The 17,749-nt window shown below is 34.7% G+C and overlaps 1 protein-coding gene across 1 annotated transcript; it reads right to left on the bottom strand.

The window, feature by feature from the left end:
• Nucleotides 1-2,567: 2,567 nt before the first annotated feature.
• Nucleotides 2,568-12,402, bottom strand: LOC148206098 (uncharacterized). The gene is made up of 2 exons (XM_088106519.1): nucleotides 11,509-12,402; nucleotides 2,568-2,675 (listed from the first exon to the last, which is right to left on the bottom strand). The coding sequence occupies exons 1-2, from the start codon at nucleotides 12,400-12,402 to the stop codon at nucleotides 2,568-2,570; spliced, it is 1,002 nt and encodes a 333-aa protein (XP_087962645.1).
• Between the last annotated feature and the right edge of the window lie 5,347 nt (nucleotides 12,403-17,749).

Here is a 17,749-nt window from a genome sequence, read left to right as displayed (position 1 = left end):
AAAAAATTGTAATAATAATAATAATAATAAATAAATAAATAAAAATAGTGTCAAAAGAATATATACATTACTTTAAGACGCTTATTATAGACATAAGAAAAGTAAGTTATTGCATATTTTGAACAGTTTTTTATAATACCAATATCAATAAATGGGTGCAGAAAAGGCATAGTTCCACTGAGCAGAAATGAGAGGCTTTGTTAACTTTCGTTTGCTTTGTGTTCACATCCCTATCCATCCATGGCAGTAGACAACTTCTTCACGCTAAGTCGTTAGCTGTGTGCGTGCGTGCGTCTGTTTGTTTAGCTGTACTTTCGTTTCCAAAAGTACCCCTGCATGGAACCAAAATTTCAACAATCAGCATAAGCTTTTTTCTCAGAATGGCATTAGATACCCCGTACTTTATCAAAATTGCCATTGCAAGACCCATAGTCAAAAGAGTAGTAGGTACTATTTGAACAACTCTACACAGATAATCTTTTCTTACACTTATAAACCTCTCACATTAGGTTAATAACACTTTGCATATACAATTTTTTTCAGATATTTGAACCATAAATTGTGACACAAGCTTTAAATTCTGAAATTGAAATTGGAATGAATACCTTTTCTTCTCTAATTTTGCAAACTAAACTCTAGGCATGTGAGTGTTTCCCACTTCCCTCTCCCAATATTTAATTCTTCCAATGAATCAATGGGAGCACTGTGAGAGAATTTAGGTCATTTGTCACTTTACCTATTAGAGCTTGTTCTCTTTGTTCCCCTTTCCTAATATTGTGGTCTCTCCTAGTTTTTTAACTTTATGTGCAATGCGTATGTTTGAAAGGTGCTTATTAGGCCTGGCTTCAACGTGTATGCATTCAAAATTAGATGCTTTGTTTTATTAGCAACAACAAAGTTTGTGAAATCTAAAAAAGCAAAGGGATAAAAATAAATTAACTTACGTTATTTTAAGGGAACTTTATATTTTAAAAAAGTTAAATAAACTAAATTTGAATTGATTTATTTTAAATTATTTAACTCTTGAAATATTTTTTTAGAAAAGATAATTTTATTTTACAAGCTATCAATAAATACAAATTACTATATAAAAAATTTATCGTCAAATACCATTAGTAACATCGAAAAAAAAAATATTTGTAAACCATTAATAAAAAAATAACCACCAATGACTTTAATAAAATAATATGGCTTTATCTTTCGAAAAATAATGTTATTGTACATAAAATAAAAGGTTAAATTGTGTATTTAACTTTTTGAAATTTTCTCAATATTACATCTAATAAGTAATGATATTTCAAAAATTGTTTCTAAAGTTTTAGTTTTTAAAAACTCTCACAAAGAGTTTCATAGAATGCAATTTAAACGTACTTATAAACAGAAAGAATTTTATGTAAGAAATGTTTATATCAGTTTGTTTGGAAAAGTATATTATGTCCAAGAAAGTATATCGAAGATTTTCCATTAGACATATTAACACTGCGAAGTTACAAGAAAATATTATTCTTAAACTCAGTTACTCTTGGTTAGATAATATGGATATTCTTAATCATTCGTGGTTAATATAAAGGACCATAGGGTTTGACCCACTAGATAGAGACTTAATGATTTTTGATAGATACAAGATTTATACACTCTTCTAATTTACTAAATGAAACATAGATTGTGTTCTTGTGAAGTTTAGGACACAAAAACTTTTTAGCAAACATATAAACAACGTTATGACAACTGTTAATCTGATATGTTTGATTTTCAACTTGGAAGACTACTTCATACAGAGAGTTGAGAAAAGACTTGTGGTATATCCTTTTTTTTTATCTATTAAGAAACTTCACTTCAAGTCTTCATCTTCAAGATTATGTTTGTCTACACATAGACGTAGATGCATTCTATGCAACATTAAATGTTTATATTTTCTTTAAGCAACATATTAATAGGTGAAATTACTTACAAGATTAAGTCAAAGAATTGTTTTCCCAATTTGGAGTAAAGGACTATACCACACAACATATAATATTTCAAGGGTTGACAAAGAGTGTTATTGATGCATACGAGTCCTTCAAATAATATTTGATCTTGACTTATGAAATCTTATTAATAGAATGACTCAATTTCTCACACCAAGAGGAGATGAATTGGTGAAGTATAAAATTTAAAACTTTCAAAATCTTTTTCACCAAAAGAGATGCCTTTATACTTTTCTTGAAACGCAAATTAAAAGATTTTCAATGCAGCGAAAATTTAATCGAATGCGTATATAAAGTATAATCGATTGTATATAAAAGAGTAGGGATAAGAAAGATCAAACACTGAGTTTTTATACTGATTCGGCCAAGCCTACATCTAGTGTCCTTCTAACCACAGGAAGTCAATGCACTATAATGATCAAGGTTTTTACAACAAGGATTTTATAAAGACCTCACGTCAAAAATATAAAACACCTCTCTAACTCTCTAATCAAAATATAGCCAGTACATAAACAAACTAGCAGCAAGAATCCCCTCTCCTGTCCAACCCCTTTGAGGCACCCTCAAAGTCAAGAACGCAACACGTCCTTCTTCTTGTAATCACAACAGGGAACTCAACCCAATCTTTAGCAGATTGTAGAACCTGATCTTGCAGTAGACATCCAAATATGCAGATAGATCAAACTTTGAAAACTCAACAATCTTTCTCTTCAAGAAGTCACAATTAGTTGATCACCACAGTCAAACTAGTTTCTTGAAGCTTTTTCTCTTCTTGTAAACTTTACATTTTTCTGCAAAAGAATATGAAAATGTTAGAATCACAAAAGTCTATACAAAAATCAAATTCGCGTTAATATATAGATAAACTCATATCTGACGCAACATAATCGACTTTGCTACTAATGCAGTTGAATACGCCAATTCAGTTATAACAGATAGTAGCAGTCAAAGCAATTAATTGAATTCAAAATTAATGTAGTCGAATAACATTTAATGCTTGGTCAACACATTTAAAAATAAGTCGTTGTGACAGTTATATAAAGCATTAACAGATTTCAAAACAGTAACAAACTTAATCAAATACATATCGCATGTAATTGATTATGCAACAATGTTAAGCCAAGTTTTGAAAATTTTTCTCTTTGAAAAACTCTCACAGCACTCTTGAAAACAGTTTGTGCAAAGACACGAGTTTTAATCAATTCACCCCATAATGTAATCGACTTAAAACTGTTGTTTTGCCACACAATTAAAATTCAACATTAGTACTTGTGGTTTTTCTTATCCAAAAACATGTTTTATGCATTCATGTATAAAATCACATATATAACATAGTGAAATGCAATGAACAACACATATAACACAATCATGCTCTCATATACGCATATAACATGTAAGCATAGAGCATGTAACACAATACTCATGTGTTATTAATTATGTGTTGTCATAATCAAAAACTCAGATATTACTGAGATTGTGGGTTTAACTAAACCAGTGTTCTCCTATCAACAATCTCAACAGACGTGAAGATGAAAACATTATCTACAATACAAAATAAACATAAAATAATTCATGAAGAATAATGTCAGTATATGATTGTTTGTACACATCCTCTAATCAAAACTCTGTTTATTAGATAAAACAAAAGATCATAAGATATTATATTGTTTATCATATGAAATAGTTGCATCTTACATGATGTATTTAAAAACTATCATCTTATCGATGAAGTATATTCATGTTTTGTACTTTTTTGTTCGGTAACACTTAATCAAATTCATTAAAAATCTCTTAAACTTTATCCAAGTTAAGAAAACTCCAAAAAAAAAAGTAAAAAAAAAATAATTCAAGCTTACATATATGAATAAATAATCACAACAATGTTAAAAATAAGTCCTCTCAATAACTTTACATTGGTTAAAAAATATTTTCTTTAACATTGATAAAACGAACTCTTGAATGACATCAATTGGAAATGATCCTACCAATATTTTTCGAGAAAAACTTGATTAACTTTAGTAAATATTATGTTTAACATCATTTATAAATCACTAATAATGATGTTGAAAAAGAAAGCAATTAACTAAAGTTAATCAAAACACACCACTGATATTTATTATAAAAAAATTAATAGTGGTGATAGGAAAATGTTTTTATCGACTTTAACATAAAGAGAAAAAAAATCTCTCACTACAAATATAATATATTTTAGGGGTTGTTTCCGGCGGTTTATAAACCCTGAAAACTTTTAGGCGGTTTAACGAAACCGCCCCTAAATATTTCTAGGTAATCCCTAAATTTTTATCTGCCCCGCGCCTTCATTGCTTCTGCCTTCATATACTTTACTGGAATCATTTTCCCCTAAACCCCTTTCCTGCACCATCTTCGTGTGGTTATTCCTTTGCTTGAGTTGAGCATTGTGTTCGTCGTTGAGGCGTCGTGGTGCTCTGTTGCATTCGCATTGGGAAATTAAACTGTAGATTCGTTCACGCAGTTCAGAAACCTGTCGAGAAATCTTTTCGATTCGTTTGTCTCCTATATCTTACTCTCGAAATTTTCATTCTGCTCTCGACCTTCTTCCATCTGCTGTTGTTTATTGTTTTCATATTTGTTTGGTCTCTTTAAAAGTCTGTGTAATTTACTTGTATAATTTTACTCAAACTCTGAATGTGCTGTTTACGCTAGCTTTACTTTTACCTAACTATTTCTTCTCTTTTTTTCATTTAAAGCTGCGAGAGTACATTGACGATAATGAAGATTATATTAATATTCAAGTAAGTAGCTATCAATTTATTGAAGATATCTGAGTAAAAGATTTTTTACTTGTTGAAGAGACAAATTCAATGAAATCCAATGAAACTAGTGGTAGTTTTAGTGAATGTTGTGTTATGTTAACTTGAAAAGTAAAATAACGCAAAGGTATTTATTGACAGGTCTAGATATTCCTCACATGAGTTGTGGCACTGTATGCATATGCAAGATTAAGAAGAGAAACACAGAAAAGATTAAGAGCATTAAAAAATATGGTTGTTTTGTACTGTGTTTATGGTATGGCGTAGTGATCCATAAAAGAGAAGAATAATAATTTAGTAGTTATTTTTCTTTTCTTTTTTAATTAGCAGACATCATGTGAAGTTCACATAAAAAAAACTAGTTAAAGAAAGCACGTTTGCATATAGTGCAAAGAGGGAATCATTTAATGACACGAAAATTCAAGTGACAATTTTCCATTTGGCAGCTTGACAACCATCATAATCAGCTCATTCAGGTGCTTTATGTATTTTTGCACTTGCATGAAATATCTGCTAGTATTCTGTTATGTTTTTTTTAGTGAAATTGCTAAATGGTCTTCAACTCTTATGCAGTTAGAAGTCTTTCTTAGCTCTAGAACTGTTTGTCTATCTTTCTACTCTTTGGTGGCTGCTATATTTGGCATGAATATCCCATATACTTGGAACGACAACCATGATTACATGTTCAAATGGGTATGCAAATGATTACTAGTTACACATGTGCCTATATATAATATGGAATTTGCTAAATTGCAGCTATTTGTTTTCTTAGAATATATTAGCAAGTTGTAATCAAGGTATCTTAGAATACATGTTAAAAAAGCAAGGAAGTATATGTTAGTGAATACTTGTGGAGTTTGCTATCAGATACCTATTTCTTTTTAAAAGTATGTAACATTTGGACTTGATGTGATTAAGGAATAAAAATGATTATGGTTTGTTGCAGGTAGTTATTGTCTCAAGAGTACTTTCTGCTTTGATGTTTGTCATAATTAACCAGAAGTGTGTGATTATTAATTATACTCACAGAGCGCACAGTGTTTAGAGAAATAATTAATGAAAGAACTTATTGTTGTTGTTGTGTGTTCATGACACATAGAAACACACTAGTGCAAAATTGGTTTTTAACATTCCTCATAGACGTCCGTCCACAAAAGCTCCAACGTAAATAATTGACCGGTGGCATATTCGTAAATAAGTGAAACTCTAGACGTCCGTCCTGGGTGGGGCCAGACGTCTATAATATTATAGACGTCCGTGGGAGGGGGACGGACGTTTATGAGGCTGAACAACTGAACGCTTCAACTCCCCATGTCAGCCTTTAAACGTCCGTCGTGGGAGGGCCCGGACGTCTATAATATTATAGACGTCCACCCCCTCTCCAACGGACGTTTAGGGTGCTGACAGGGTGGTTGGAGAATTAATTGTCTTCAGCCCCTTAAACGTCCGTCCTAGGAGGGGCCGGACGTCTATAATATTATAGACGTCCGGCCCCTCCCCAACAGACGTTTAGGGTGCTGACAGGGTGGTTGGAGAATTAAACATTGACATTGTGTTTGGTGAAGAGGTGTACAATGAAGTCAAAAACATTGACATTGTGTTTGAAAAACATCATAAAAGTACCTCTGCAAAGAACATTTAGAAGAAACGATCGATATTTTTTAAGCTTCCATATTGGTGTGAACTTGATGTTAGACATTGTATTAATGTGATGCACGTTGAAAAAAATGTTTGTGACAGTGTCATCGGAACTTTATTAAACGTCAAAGGGAAGAGCAAAGACGGAATAAAAGCAAGACAAGATTTGGCTGACATGGGAATCCGATCTAAGTTACATCCACAGATAATAGGAAGACGCACCTATCTGCCCCCAGCCTGTCACACACTTTCCAAAAAAGAAAAACAAAGTTTTTGTAACTGTTTAAGAAGTGTGAAGGTTCCGCAAGGTTATTCTTCAAATATCAGTAACCTTGTGTCTATGCAAGACTTAAAGCTAGTTGGTTTAAAGTCTCACGATTGTCATGTATTGATGCAACAATTGTTACCTGTTGTTATTCGAGGCATATTACCTCATTCTGTTAGGGGTATTCTGACACATCTGAGTTTTTTCTTTAATGCCATTTGCAAGAAAGTTGTTGACCCTCAAGGTTTAGATGAATTGGAAAATGAGGGAATAAGACTACTATGTCAACTGGAGATGTATTTTCCACCTTCCTTTTTTGACATCATGGTACATTTGATTGTTCATCTAGTCAGAGAAATTCGAATATGTGGCCCGGTCTTCTGAAGGTGGATGTACCCAGTTGAAAGATACATGAAGTTCTTAAAGGGATATGTCAAGAATCAGTATAGACCAGAAGCTTCAATCATAGAGCGATACATTATAAAAGAAGCCATTGAATTTTGTTCAAGTTATATGCCATCTTGTGAACCCGTCGGTCTTCCCAAGAGCAGACATGAAGGAAAATGTGAAGGTAAGGGTGTTCGAGGTGTGAGAATTCAAAGTGTTAGCAGAAAAGAAATTGACCAAGCTCATTTGTACGTCTTAAACAACACTGTTGATGTGATTCCTTACATTTTTTACCAGGTTAATGAAATAAAGGCAGCAAACCCAAAAATGAGTGAAAAATGGCATCTTAATGAACATGTGAAAACCTTCTTGCAATGGTTTAAGAAAAAGATTTATGCGACTCCACATGTTTCTGAAACTTTATTGAGGTTATCTCGTGGGCCGAACACAGATGTCATTACATATGGTGGGTACTATATAAACAATATTTCTTTTCAGACAAAGGTAGAAGATGACAAAAGCAGAGTTCAAAATAGTGGCGTCACACTACAAGTTGAGGTTGTGCACTTTGCTAGTTCTAAAGACAAAAATCTGATGGTATCGGAGGGGGTATTTTTGAAGAGTATAGCGCAGCGGAATTAAAACTCAAAGAGCGGAAAGCGTGTTCGATCACAATTAAAATTAATTTGGTCCTTTTAGTAAAAATAATTTTCTTTCAGAAAATTAATCAAACAGTTGATATACGTAAAATAATATGAGTGTAGGGAATAGAAAAATCACACAGATACTTTTATCCTGGTTCGATTCAACAGAATCTACGTCCAGTTGTTAATCACTATAAATAGTGATTAACAGTTCCACTAAAAATGGTTTAACAGATTACAAGATAATGAACAGGAATAAAATGAAAAGAACCACTCTACCAACTTGAAGAGAACCGCTCCAGCAATCGACCAACGATTCACAAGCTTCTCCTTTCACAAGACCAGGCAGAGCACCTTGCTAACTTGAAGAGAGTCTACTCCGACTATCGACACACGATACGCGAGCCTCTCCTTTCACAAGACCAAGCAAGGGAACAATGAACAAAAAGCTCTCTAAGAACGTTCCTCTGACACACAGTGTTCTAAGCTTTCTCAGTTCAAAAAATGTTACCTTCTGATTTCTCCAAATCAAATTATATAGCCAAGTACACTGAGTGCCAAAGGTCAGCTCTCAACTGCCATGAATAATCGATTATTGTAAGTGATAATCGATTATTCAAGTCCGTTATAGGTTTTCAAAAATGTGATAATCGATTATATGAAGTGATAATCGATTATTCAAGTATGACTTGTGATAATCGATTATTGCTTAACCATAATCGATTATACTAGTAAAAATTACAATGTTTAACATTTTCCTACTACATTCAAAATCTACAAGTTGCTTTTTTAAATATTTTCCTACTACATCCAAAATCTATAAGTTGCAGCATCATCAAAACACATCTTCAGGTTTTACCAATACTCCTTATTGGTAACAATCTCCCCCTTTTTGATGATGATCAAAAACTCTCTTTCTAAAAGCAACTCAGGTTTACCTGCAACTTATATAAACTAATGGACAACCACAGTTAGCAGTACCTGTACAATTAAAAACTATTTTTTTTAATCCTCCCCTTATATTTCTTCTCCCCTTTTTGATCATAAGCAAAAAGAATAATGTAATAACCTCCCCCTTAATATGAGCTCCCCCTAAAAAATGGAATATATGCAAAAAAATAAAAGCTCATTATATTAAGAACAGAAAGGAATTACATGAAATCCAGAAAGATTAAGAAACTAAATACCATAAAGGAAATAACATAACAATCAAACTTAGAGGCCTAAAACCTAGAATTCAGGACTAGGAGAACGTTCAGGAGGTAGCCGTTTATGGTCGTTTATAGCCGTTATGAGATGCTCCAACGACTCTATTTTTTGAAACTGTCAGCGCGATAATCGATTATGGATCGTGATAATCGATTATCAGTTCAATAATTACTGCCCAGAATTGCATGATAATCGATTATGCATAATGATAATCGATTATCTGCTCAAGATTTTCCAGAATTGAATTTGATGCATGAATAATCGATTATAACTTAGTGATAATCGATTATGAAGCGTTAAGTTTACAAAAAATGCAAAAATTTGCATAGATTTTGATTCTAAGATATGTCTAACACGCCTAACTCTCTTCTAAGCTCAAAAAATCTATCTTTAGGTAGAGCCTTGGTAAAGATATTAGCTAATTGATGTAAAGTATCAACATATTCAATTTGACAATCCCCCTTTTGAATATGATCTCTTAAGAAATGGTGCCTAATTTCTATATGCTTAGTTCTTGAATGCATGATGGGGTTCTTGGTCAAATTTATCGCACTAGTATTGTCACATTTTAGAGGAATTTTGTCAAGGAAGATATCAAAGTCTTCCAATTGTTGTTTCATCCACAAAATTTGAGCACAACAGTTTCAAGCTGCAATATATTCAGCTTCGGTGGTAGACAAAGCTACACATGCTTGTTTCTTTGAGTGCCATGACACTAAAGAACATCCCAAGAAATGACAAGTTCCACTAGTACTTTTTCTATCAATTTTACAGCCACCATAATCTGCATCAGAGTATCCTATTAAACTAGGTGAGGCATCAGAGGGATACCAAAGTCCAAATGAAGTAGTTCCCTTAAGATATTTTAGAATTCTCTTAACTGCAGTCAAATGAGATTCCTTAGGATTGGCTTGGTATCTAGCACATACACAAACACTCTGCATAATATCTGGTCTACTAGCAGTTAAGTATAGCAAGGATCCTATCATGCCTCTAAACATGGTTTCATTCACTCCTTTTCCAATTTCATCCTTATCTAAATAACATGAAGTACCCATGGGTGTACTAGCTTCCTTGCATCTATCCATACCAAATTTCCTAAGAATTTCTCTACAGTATTTAGTTTGGGAGATGAATGTTCCACCATTCATTTGTTTTATCTGTAGTCCTAAGAAAAAGTTTAACTCACCCATCATAGACATCTCAAATTCACCTTGCATTATTTTTGCAAACTCTTCACACAAAGAATCATCAGTTGACCCAAAAATGATATCATCTACATAAACTTGCACGATTAAAATGTGTTTTCCTACTTTCTTAATGAATAAGGTTGAATCAACCTTTCCTCTAGAAAATTCATTTTCAATTAAAAAGGTACTAAGTCTTTCATACCAAGACCTAGGTGCTTGTTTAAGACCATAAAGGGCCTTTTTCAACTTGTAAACATGATTAGGAAATTTAAAATCTTCAAAGCCAGGAGGTTGACTAACGTACACTTCTTCTTTTATAAAACCATTTAAGAAAGCACTTTTTACATCCATTTGATATAGTTTAAATTTCATCAAAGATGCATATGCAAGTAATAATCTAATTGCTTCTAACCTGGCTACCGGTGCATACGTTTCATCATAATCTATACCTTCCTTTTGACAGTATCCCTTAGCAACTAGCCTTGATTTATTCTTTGTGATGTTTCCAACCTCATCAAGCTTGTTCCGGAATACCCATTTTGTTCCTATGACTTGGAATTCTTCTTGTTTTGGAATAAGTTCCCAAACTTCATTCCTTTCAAATTGATTTAGCTCTTCTTGCATAGCAATGCACCACTTGTCATCTTGAAGAGCTTCCTTTATATTTTTAGGTTCTACCTGAGACACAAAAGCAACAGTTAGACAAAAATTATTTAAATTATGTCTAGTAGTTACCCTTTTTGATATATCTCCTATGATGTTGTCCAAAGATAGTCCTCTTGGTTGTTGATAGCTTTTGGAATCAACGACTTGGGGTGTTTCTTGAAGCTCTGGAGGATAGTTCTCATTTAAATACATCTCTTCAAGAGCTTCCTTCAAATAATCCTCATCACCTGCAATAGGTTTTATTGACTCAAGAGGGTTTTCCTCAAGGTCCACAATCTCATCAAAGACAACATGCATTGATTCTTCAATTTTCAAAGTTCTTCTATTAAATACTCTATATGCTTTACTCTATATACTTCTATTAAATCATTTTACAACTTTAACCCATGCATATTTACCATTTGGAACACCAAAATGTTTAATGTTGCATTTGTTTGATGTGTGTCCATGCTTCATACAGTAAAAACAACAAGCATTACTTACTTTGTTTTTAACAAATGTCCCTTTTTCAACCCAAACTCTACGAGTTCTTCTTTCTTTGGACTTCTTTATTTGATGCATATTTTTATTTTCAACATTGCTTCTCTTAAGGTTTGTCTTAGCATGTGAATTAGTCTTGGTTTCCTTTGCAAGTAAGTTTTCAAGATTGTCAATATCAAACATATGATTCTTACAAGACAAGCATTCAACAGGTTCAACAGTTGAAGACTCTTTCATTTCCAAGTTGCAAATTTTATTTCTCAAACTTACTTCCTCATCTAATGCCTTATCATATTTAATTTGCAATTGTTTAAATTCCTTTTTCAAATTTTTATGAGCAACATTCAATTTTTCAGATTCATCAAGCAATTCAAGAAAAGCTTTTTGCAAATCAAATTCACTAGATTCAGAATTAGAACAACTTACTTGGCTTGCAGTGTCATCAACATTAGCTGTCAAACATAAGTTTACTTCTTCAACAGAATCACTTGAACTACTTGAGTCATTATCAATCCAAGCAATGTAGGCCTTCTTTTTCTTGTGAATTTTCTTTTCTTTTCTTTCTTTACTTCTTTTGTTGCTTGAACAGTCAGCTTTCAGATGACCTCTTTCACCACATCCATAACATTTGAAACTTGAAGAGGAACCTTGATAGTCCTTCTTTTCCTTCAAGATTTGGCTGTCAGATGATTTAACATTGGCCATCAAGCATAAATTTTCTTGCTTACTAGAATCGCTTGAGCTTGAGGAGTTTGATGTAGAGCATGAATTCGAACAAGTCAACTTAGCCACATTCGATACTTCATCATGAGTGACTCTTAAAAATTTCCACATTTCCTGAGCACTTTTATAAACAGATACTTTGAAAAAATCATCAATGGTTAGTGTAGATAAAATTATATTCCGAGCCTTAATATCAAATTGGGCTCTTCTATTTTCCTCAACAGTCCAGTCAAAATATGATTTTTCTACTTCTACACCATCAACTATATTTTTAGGAATATAAGGACCATTTTGTACAGCTTCCCAGATGCCTCTATCAACAGACCCTATAAAAATCTCCATTCTCACTTTCCAAAAAGCATAGTTATCACCAGTAAACAATGGAGGTCTGTTAATGGAAGCACCCTCAGCATATACATGGTTTTGATTGTGACCGGCCATTTTCGCAAATTTTGAAAAACTATCAAAGCAAGCTCTGATACCAATTGATGGTATCGGAGGGGGTATTTTTGAAGAGTATAGCGCAGCGGAATGAAAACTCAAAGAGCGGAAAGCGTGTTCGATCACAATTAAAATTAATTTGGTCCTTTTAGTAAAAATAATTTTCTTTTAGAAAATTAATCAAACAGTTGATATACGTAAAATAATATGAGTGTAGGGAATAGAAAAATCACACAGATATTTTTATCCTGGTTCGATTCAACAGAATCTACGTCCAGTCGTTAATCACTATAAATAGTGATTAACAGTTCCACTAAAAATGGTTTAACAGATTACAAGATAATGAACAGGAATAAAATGAAAAGAACCACTCTACCAACTTGAAGAGAACCGCTCCAGCAATCGACCAACGATTCACAAGCTTCTCCTTTCACAAGACCAGGAAGAGCACCTTGCTAACTTGAAGAGAGTATACTCCGACTATCGACACACGATACGCGAGCCTCTCCTTTCACAAGACCAAGCAAGGGAACAATGAACAAAAAGCTCTCTAAGAACGTTCCTCTGACACACAGTGTTCTAAGCTTTCTCAGTTCAAAAAATGTTACCTTCTGATTTCTCCAAATCAAATTATATAGCCAAGTACACTGAGTGACAAAGGTCAGCTCTCAACTGCCATGAATAATCGATTATTGTAAGTGATAATCGATTATTCAAGTCCGTTATAGGTTTTCAAAAATGTGATAATCGATTATATGAAGTGATAATCGATTATTCAAGTATGACTTGTGATAATCGATTATTGCTTAACCATAATCGATTATACTAGTAAAAATTACAATGTTTAACATTTTCCTACTACATTCAAAATCTACAAGTTGCTTTTTTAAATATTTTCCTACTACATCCAAAATCTATAAGTTGCAGCATCATCAAAACACATCTTCAGGTTTTACCAATACTCCTTATTGGTAACAACATCCAATCACAGCATCCATTAGTTATTTTGGAATAATACAAGAAATATGGGAAGTTGATTACGTCACTTTTAGAGTCCCAGTTTTCAAGTGTAAATGGGTTGATATAAATTCTGGTGTCATGATGGATGACCTTGATTTCACATTGGTAGACTTGAACAAGATGAATTACACTGATGAACCATTTATCATGGCTAGTCAAGCAAGAGAAATATTCTACGTAAATGATCCAGCGAATAACAAATGGTCAGTGGTTTTAGAAGGAAAAAACATGCATGGACATGATGGTGACGATTCTCTTGATATACTTGAGACAACATGTGTTGCATGTAGACCCACTGAAGACGCAGTTGATGACGTTGCCGATGTCATGCAGGCAATTCGTAGTGATCACAACGAAGGCATTTGGGAAAAAACAATTAATTAATAGGTTGATATTTTCACTTTTATTGACTTTATATGTATGTTCATCATAATTGAATAATTACTAACGTTGTTTAATTTTTCAGGTATGTCGGCCTCAGACTCAGGATTGGGAAAGAGCAAACGTGGACGAGGCATCACCCAAGTGGCAGATGTGACATCCGGACGCGTGGATGGTCAAAGGAGGCATGTTGACATCGACCCCAGATCAGGTCATCCATCAGGGCCAAATGCTGATAGGTTTAGGAGTTATCTGGGTAAGTTAGCAAAAAGTCATGTCTCTATCCTTCATGCATGTTGGGATGACGTCCCAGAGGTCGACAAGAACCTCTTATGGCAAGATATTCAGGTATGTTTATACTTCATACAATTTGTGATATACTTATCTTTTATGTTTTCTTTTGGAATAACAATTTTTTGTTTTAAACAGCAACATTTTGATATTCCAAACACAATGCAAATTAGAAAGAAAGTGTTATCGCATATAGCGATAAGATGGAGGGATTTCAAGACAAGGCTGACACGACTATATGTCTTTGGAGACAGGCAACATGAAAATCCCTGTCAGCAATATACATTCACAGAGGAGGATTGGGTGCAGTTTCGTGCATCTAGAGAGTCTGAGGAATGGAAGGTATGTTTCTTAACATCATCTTTCATTGAGTTTTTATGATTTTATACTTATTTATATACATGGTTTCACAGGGTAAAAGGTTAGCCGCCCAAGAAAGACAAAGGCTAAACGACGCACCCCACTTGTTATCACGAGGTGGATATGCAAAACTGGAGAAGAAACTGAGAAAGTCTAGAGCGGATGCCTTGGGACTTGAGTCGCCGGACCTAGCACCTGTACCTGCTAGGTACGAGCTGTGGAAGGCTGCTCGGACTAAATCTGATGGGAACATGACATCTTCCTCAGCTGCCTTGATCTCACAGAGAATTGTAAGTTCAAATTATAAGCAGTTCTTTGATTGTGTATCTATCACAGCATGTCTTCTTAGTAACTTCGTTTTTTTATGTGCAGGATGAGTTGGTTGAGCAGCAGACTCAGGGCACATTTGCTGGCCAAGGTAGGGACGACATTCTAACAACGACCATTGGAAGGCCCGAGCACCCAGGACGTGTACGTGGAGTTCCTGGGGCGATTGGTCTTCGTGACTACTTTGGCCCTACACAGAAAACCCCCCAATCAATGAGTCAGGAGACACTGAGGTAGATGGATCTTCAGTGGGAGGAAAGACTCAACCAAAGCATGAGATCAATGGAGCAATGATTCATGGAGCAGCTACAAGAACAAAAAAAAATACAAAGAGCGCTTGAAGAAAAGCTGCATTCCATGACACAAGGCAACATGGGGGCCGATGAAACTCACACACCACCTCGTGTCAGCACTAGAGGATCATGCTCTGCTGTAAACCCCACTCAGTATAGCGGTCAATATGAGCTGTTGGTTGATGGGGATCCCCCACGCATTGTGGCTGTTGGACGAGTGCTTGAGGGAGGGCAGACCATTCATGGTGTTGCCATATTATCCCAGCACGTGCGTGTGACCATTGACGAGGTTCGGGATCCCCAGGCTCAGGTGCCTGTACCCACTCCAGAAATTAACTTTGTGGGGGAGGCCATAGGATCATTTATTGCCTGGCCTAGAGCATTGATCATGTCCCACATCGCTACTCCACAGGTATAATGTCTTTTCCTTAGTATTTCTATGTTTATTCTTCAAATAATTGTTGATAACGCTTTGACGTAAATTCTTATCTTCAGTTCACACGTCCTCAAAAGCAGCCAATTCATGATACAGTCATACATGAAGATGATGAGATGGTTGAAGCGGAGGATGATCCTCTATCAAAGTTAATGACAAAATTACCCAGATTGAAGAAAGCATCATTAGAACTATACTGGGATTTGAGAGTATTTGGTCTTCCCCCACATGTGCCAGTTTATATCACATTCTCTGATGCATTGGAGGTGATTGAGGAAGACAGGATGTTGAATATTTCCATCATTCAACTGTGGTGCATGTAAGATAGTCAATTTGGTCTTTCATATTACTTTTATTTACATTGTTATAGTTTCTAACAACTTAACTTTGTTGTTTTAGGTACATGGACACAATCGTTGTAGACCAAGGTCGGTCTTCCATGTACGGATTTGTTGAACCTCAGACCATTCAACCGTCTGGTAACGCACTTCAAAATAGACAACTTTATTTGCAAACATGGATGGATGAGTCAAAAAGAGACGTATACCTTGTGCCATACATTGAGGGGTAGGTGTTGTTATATGTGGTCAGTTCATTATTATAGTTTCCTTAATTAGTTGAATAACTATTTGTCCTTCGTGATAGGTCGCACTGGCAGCTGATTGTCATCATTCCCAAACAATGTAAAATTATATGGTTTTGTTCGTTGCACAGGAGGATGAAAAATGACTTGAGAACCATGCTTCAAGTGTAAGTGTTTCTCCAAAAATGACTTTGAATTTGATGTTCACCTTCAACTTTTATGATAAATATAGTCATATTAATTATACTTTGTGTTTTCAATCTGTACAGAGTTATTGGTAAATCTCATGGTCAACTGGTTCAAATTTTGTATCCAAAGGTTGTAAGTCATTTATAGTTTCTAATTCATTTTCTATGTTATTGAATGATCTAAATTCTTAACTATTTAGTTTGTGATTTTAGTGTAGCCAGCAGCTAGATTCATGGGAATGTGGCTTCTATGTGATGTGTTGGATTAAGACCATCATTCGAGCTGTCATTACAGATGACTGGAATGAGGTAATGATGTATACCTTCAATACATTACAAATCAAATTCATCTTCAACATATATGAAACCATAATGAATCTTTCTTGAATTTTGCAGCGCTTCAAGAGTACATCGCCTATTCCAGAGGACACAATTAAACAGATAAGGCAGGAGTGGACCGCTTATCTTCTGCAAAGATGGAGTTAGGAATAGTTTTATTTCTTGTTGAACATTGTTTAGTTTTAGTTTAAGTTTTATGTTGATAGTTTTGGTAGTGGATTCAACTCCACATTAAGTAGAACTTTGTTTATATGAAACACATATTTATATTATTGCAAAATTGTTCTGGGACATTTTTCTGCTTTTCAGGTGTGGTTTTATTGAAAACAAATTAATTTTTAAAAAAAAAACGCCTAGTACACGTCGGTTAGTGCACAGTCGGATGTCTATAGACGTCTCGCAGTGCACAAACGGACGTCCAACCCCCCAGCCCCTACCACAAACAATTCAGCCACGTAGACGTCGAGGGAGGGAGGAGACGGACGTCTATATGGACGTTCGAGAGTTCACATCGGACGTCTATATAGACGTCCAGCCTGACACAGCGGACGTCTATATAGACGTCCGGCCTGACACAGCGGACGTCTATATAGACGTCCCGCCTGACACAGCGGACGTCTATATAGACGTCCGGCCTGACACAACGGACGTCTATATAGACGTCCGATGTGAACCCCTCGACGTCTGAGTAACGTCACCCACAAAGACTTCGGGGGAACGTCGGACGTCAAAAGGCCAAAAGAACGAACGTCTAAAGCCCTTTCTGCACTAGTGACACTAGCTGTGTATTAAATTATACCTACACGTATACATATGCGTAGAAAATGACAGATAACAAAAGTAACCTAAATCACAAAATTTAACTAACTGAAATAGAAAATTCATAATCATGAGGTTACATACAACTCATAATAAGTTAGACAACTAATCCTTAATAACAAGTAATGCATAATAGAGCATGGGTAGAAAAATAGAAGCTTAAAAGATGTGAGGCACAAAGCTTGAACCTTTAAGGAAAAAGCTTTGAAGGTAGAAACAGAGATGATGGTCGATTGAGGCAAAACAAGGAAACAAAAGAGACCAGTTCCGAATAAAGAATGAGATTAAGGTTGCTCGAGTGAGAGTATAA

This window comes from Vigna umbellata, chromosome 1 (assembly GCF_029865625.1).
Source record: "Vigna umbellata cultivar VRB3 chromosome 1, Vumbellata_1.0, whole genome shotgun sequence".
Lineage (NCBI taxonomy): Eukaryota > Viridiplantae > Streptophyta > Magnoliopsida > Fabales > Fabaceae > Vigna > Vigna umbellata.
The sequence above is the reverse complement of the archived record's forward strand: the minus strand, read 5'-3'. Positions and strand labels throughout refer to the sequence as shown.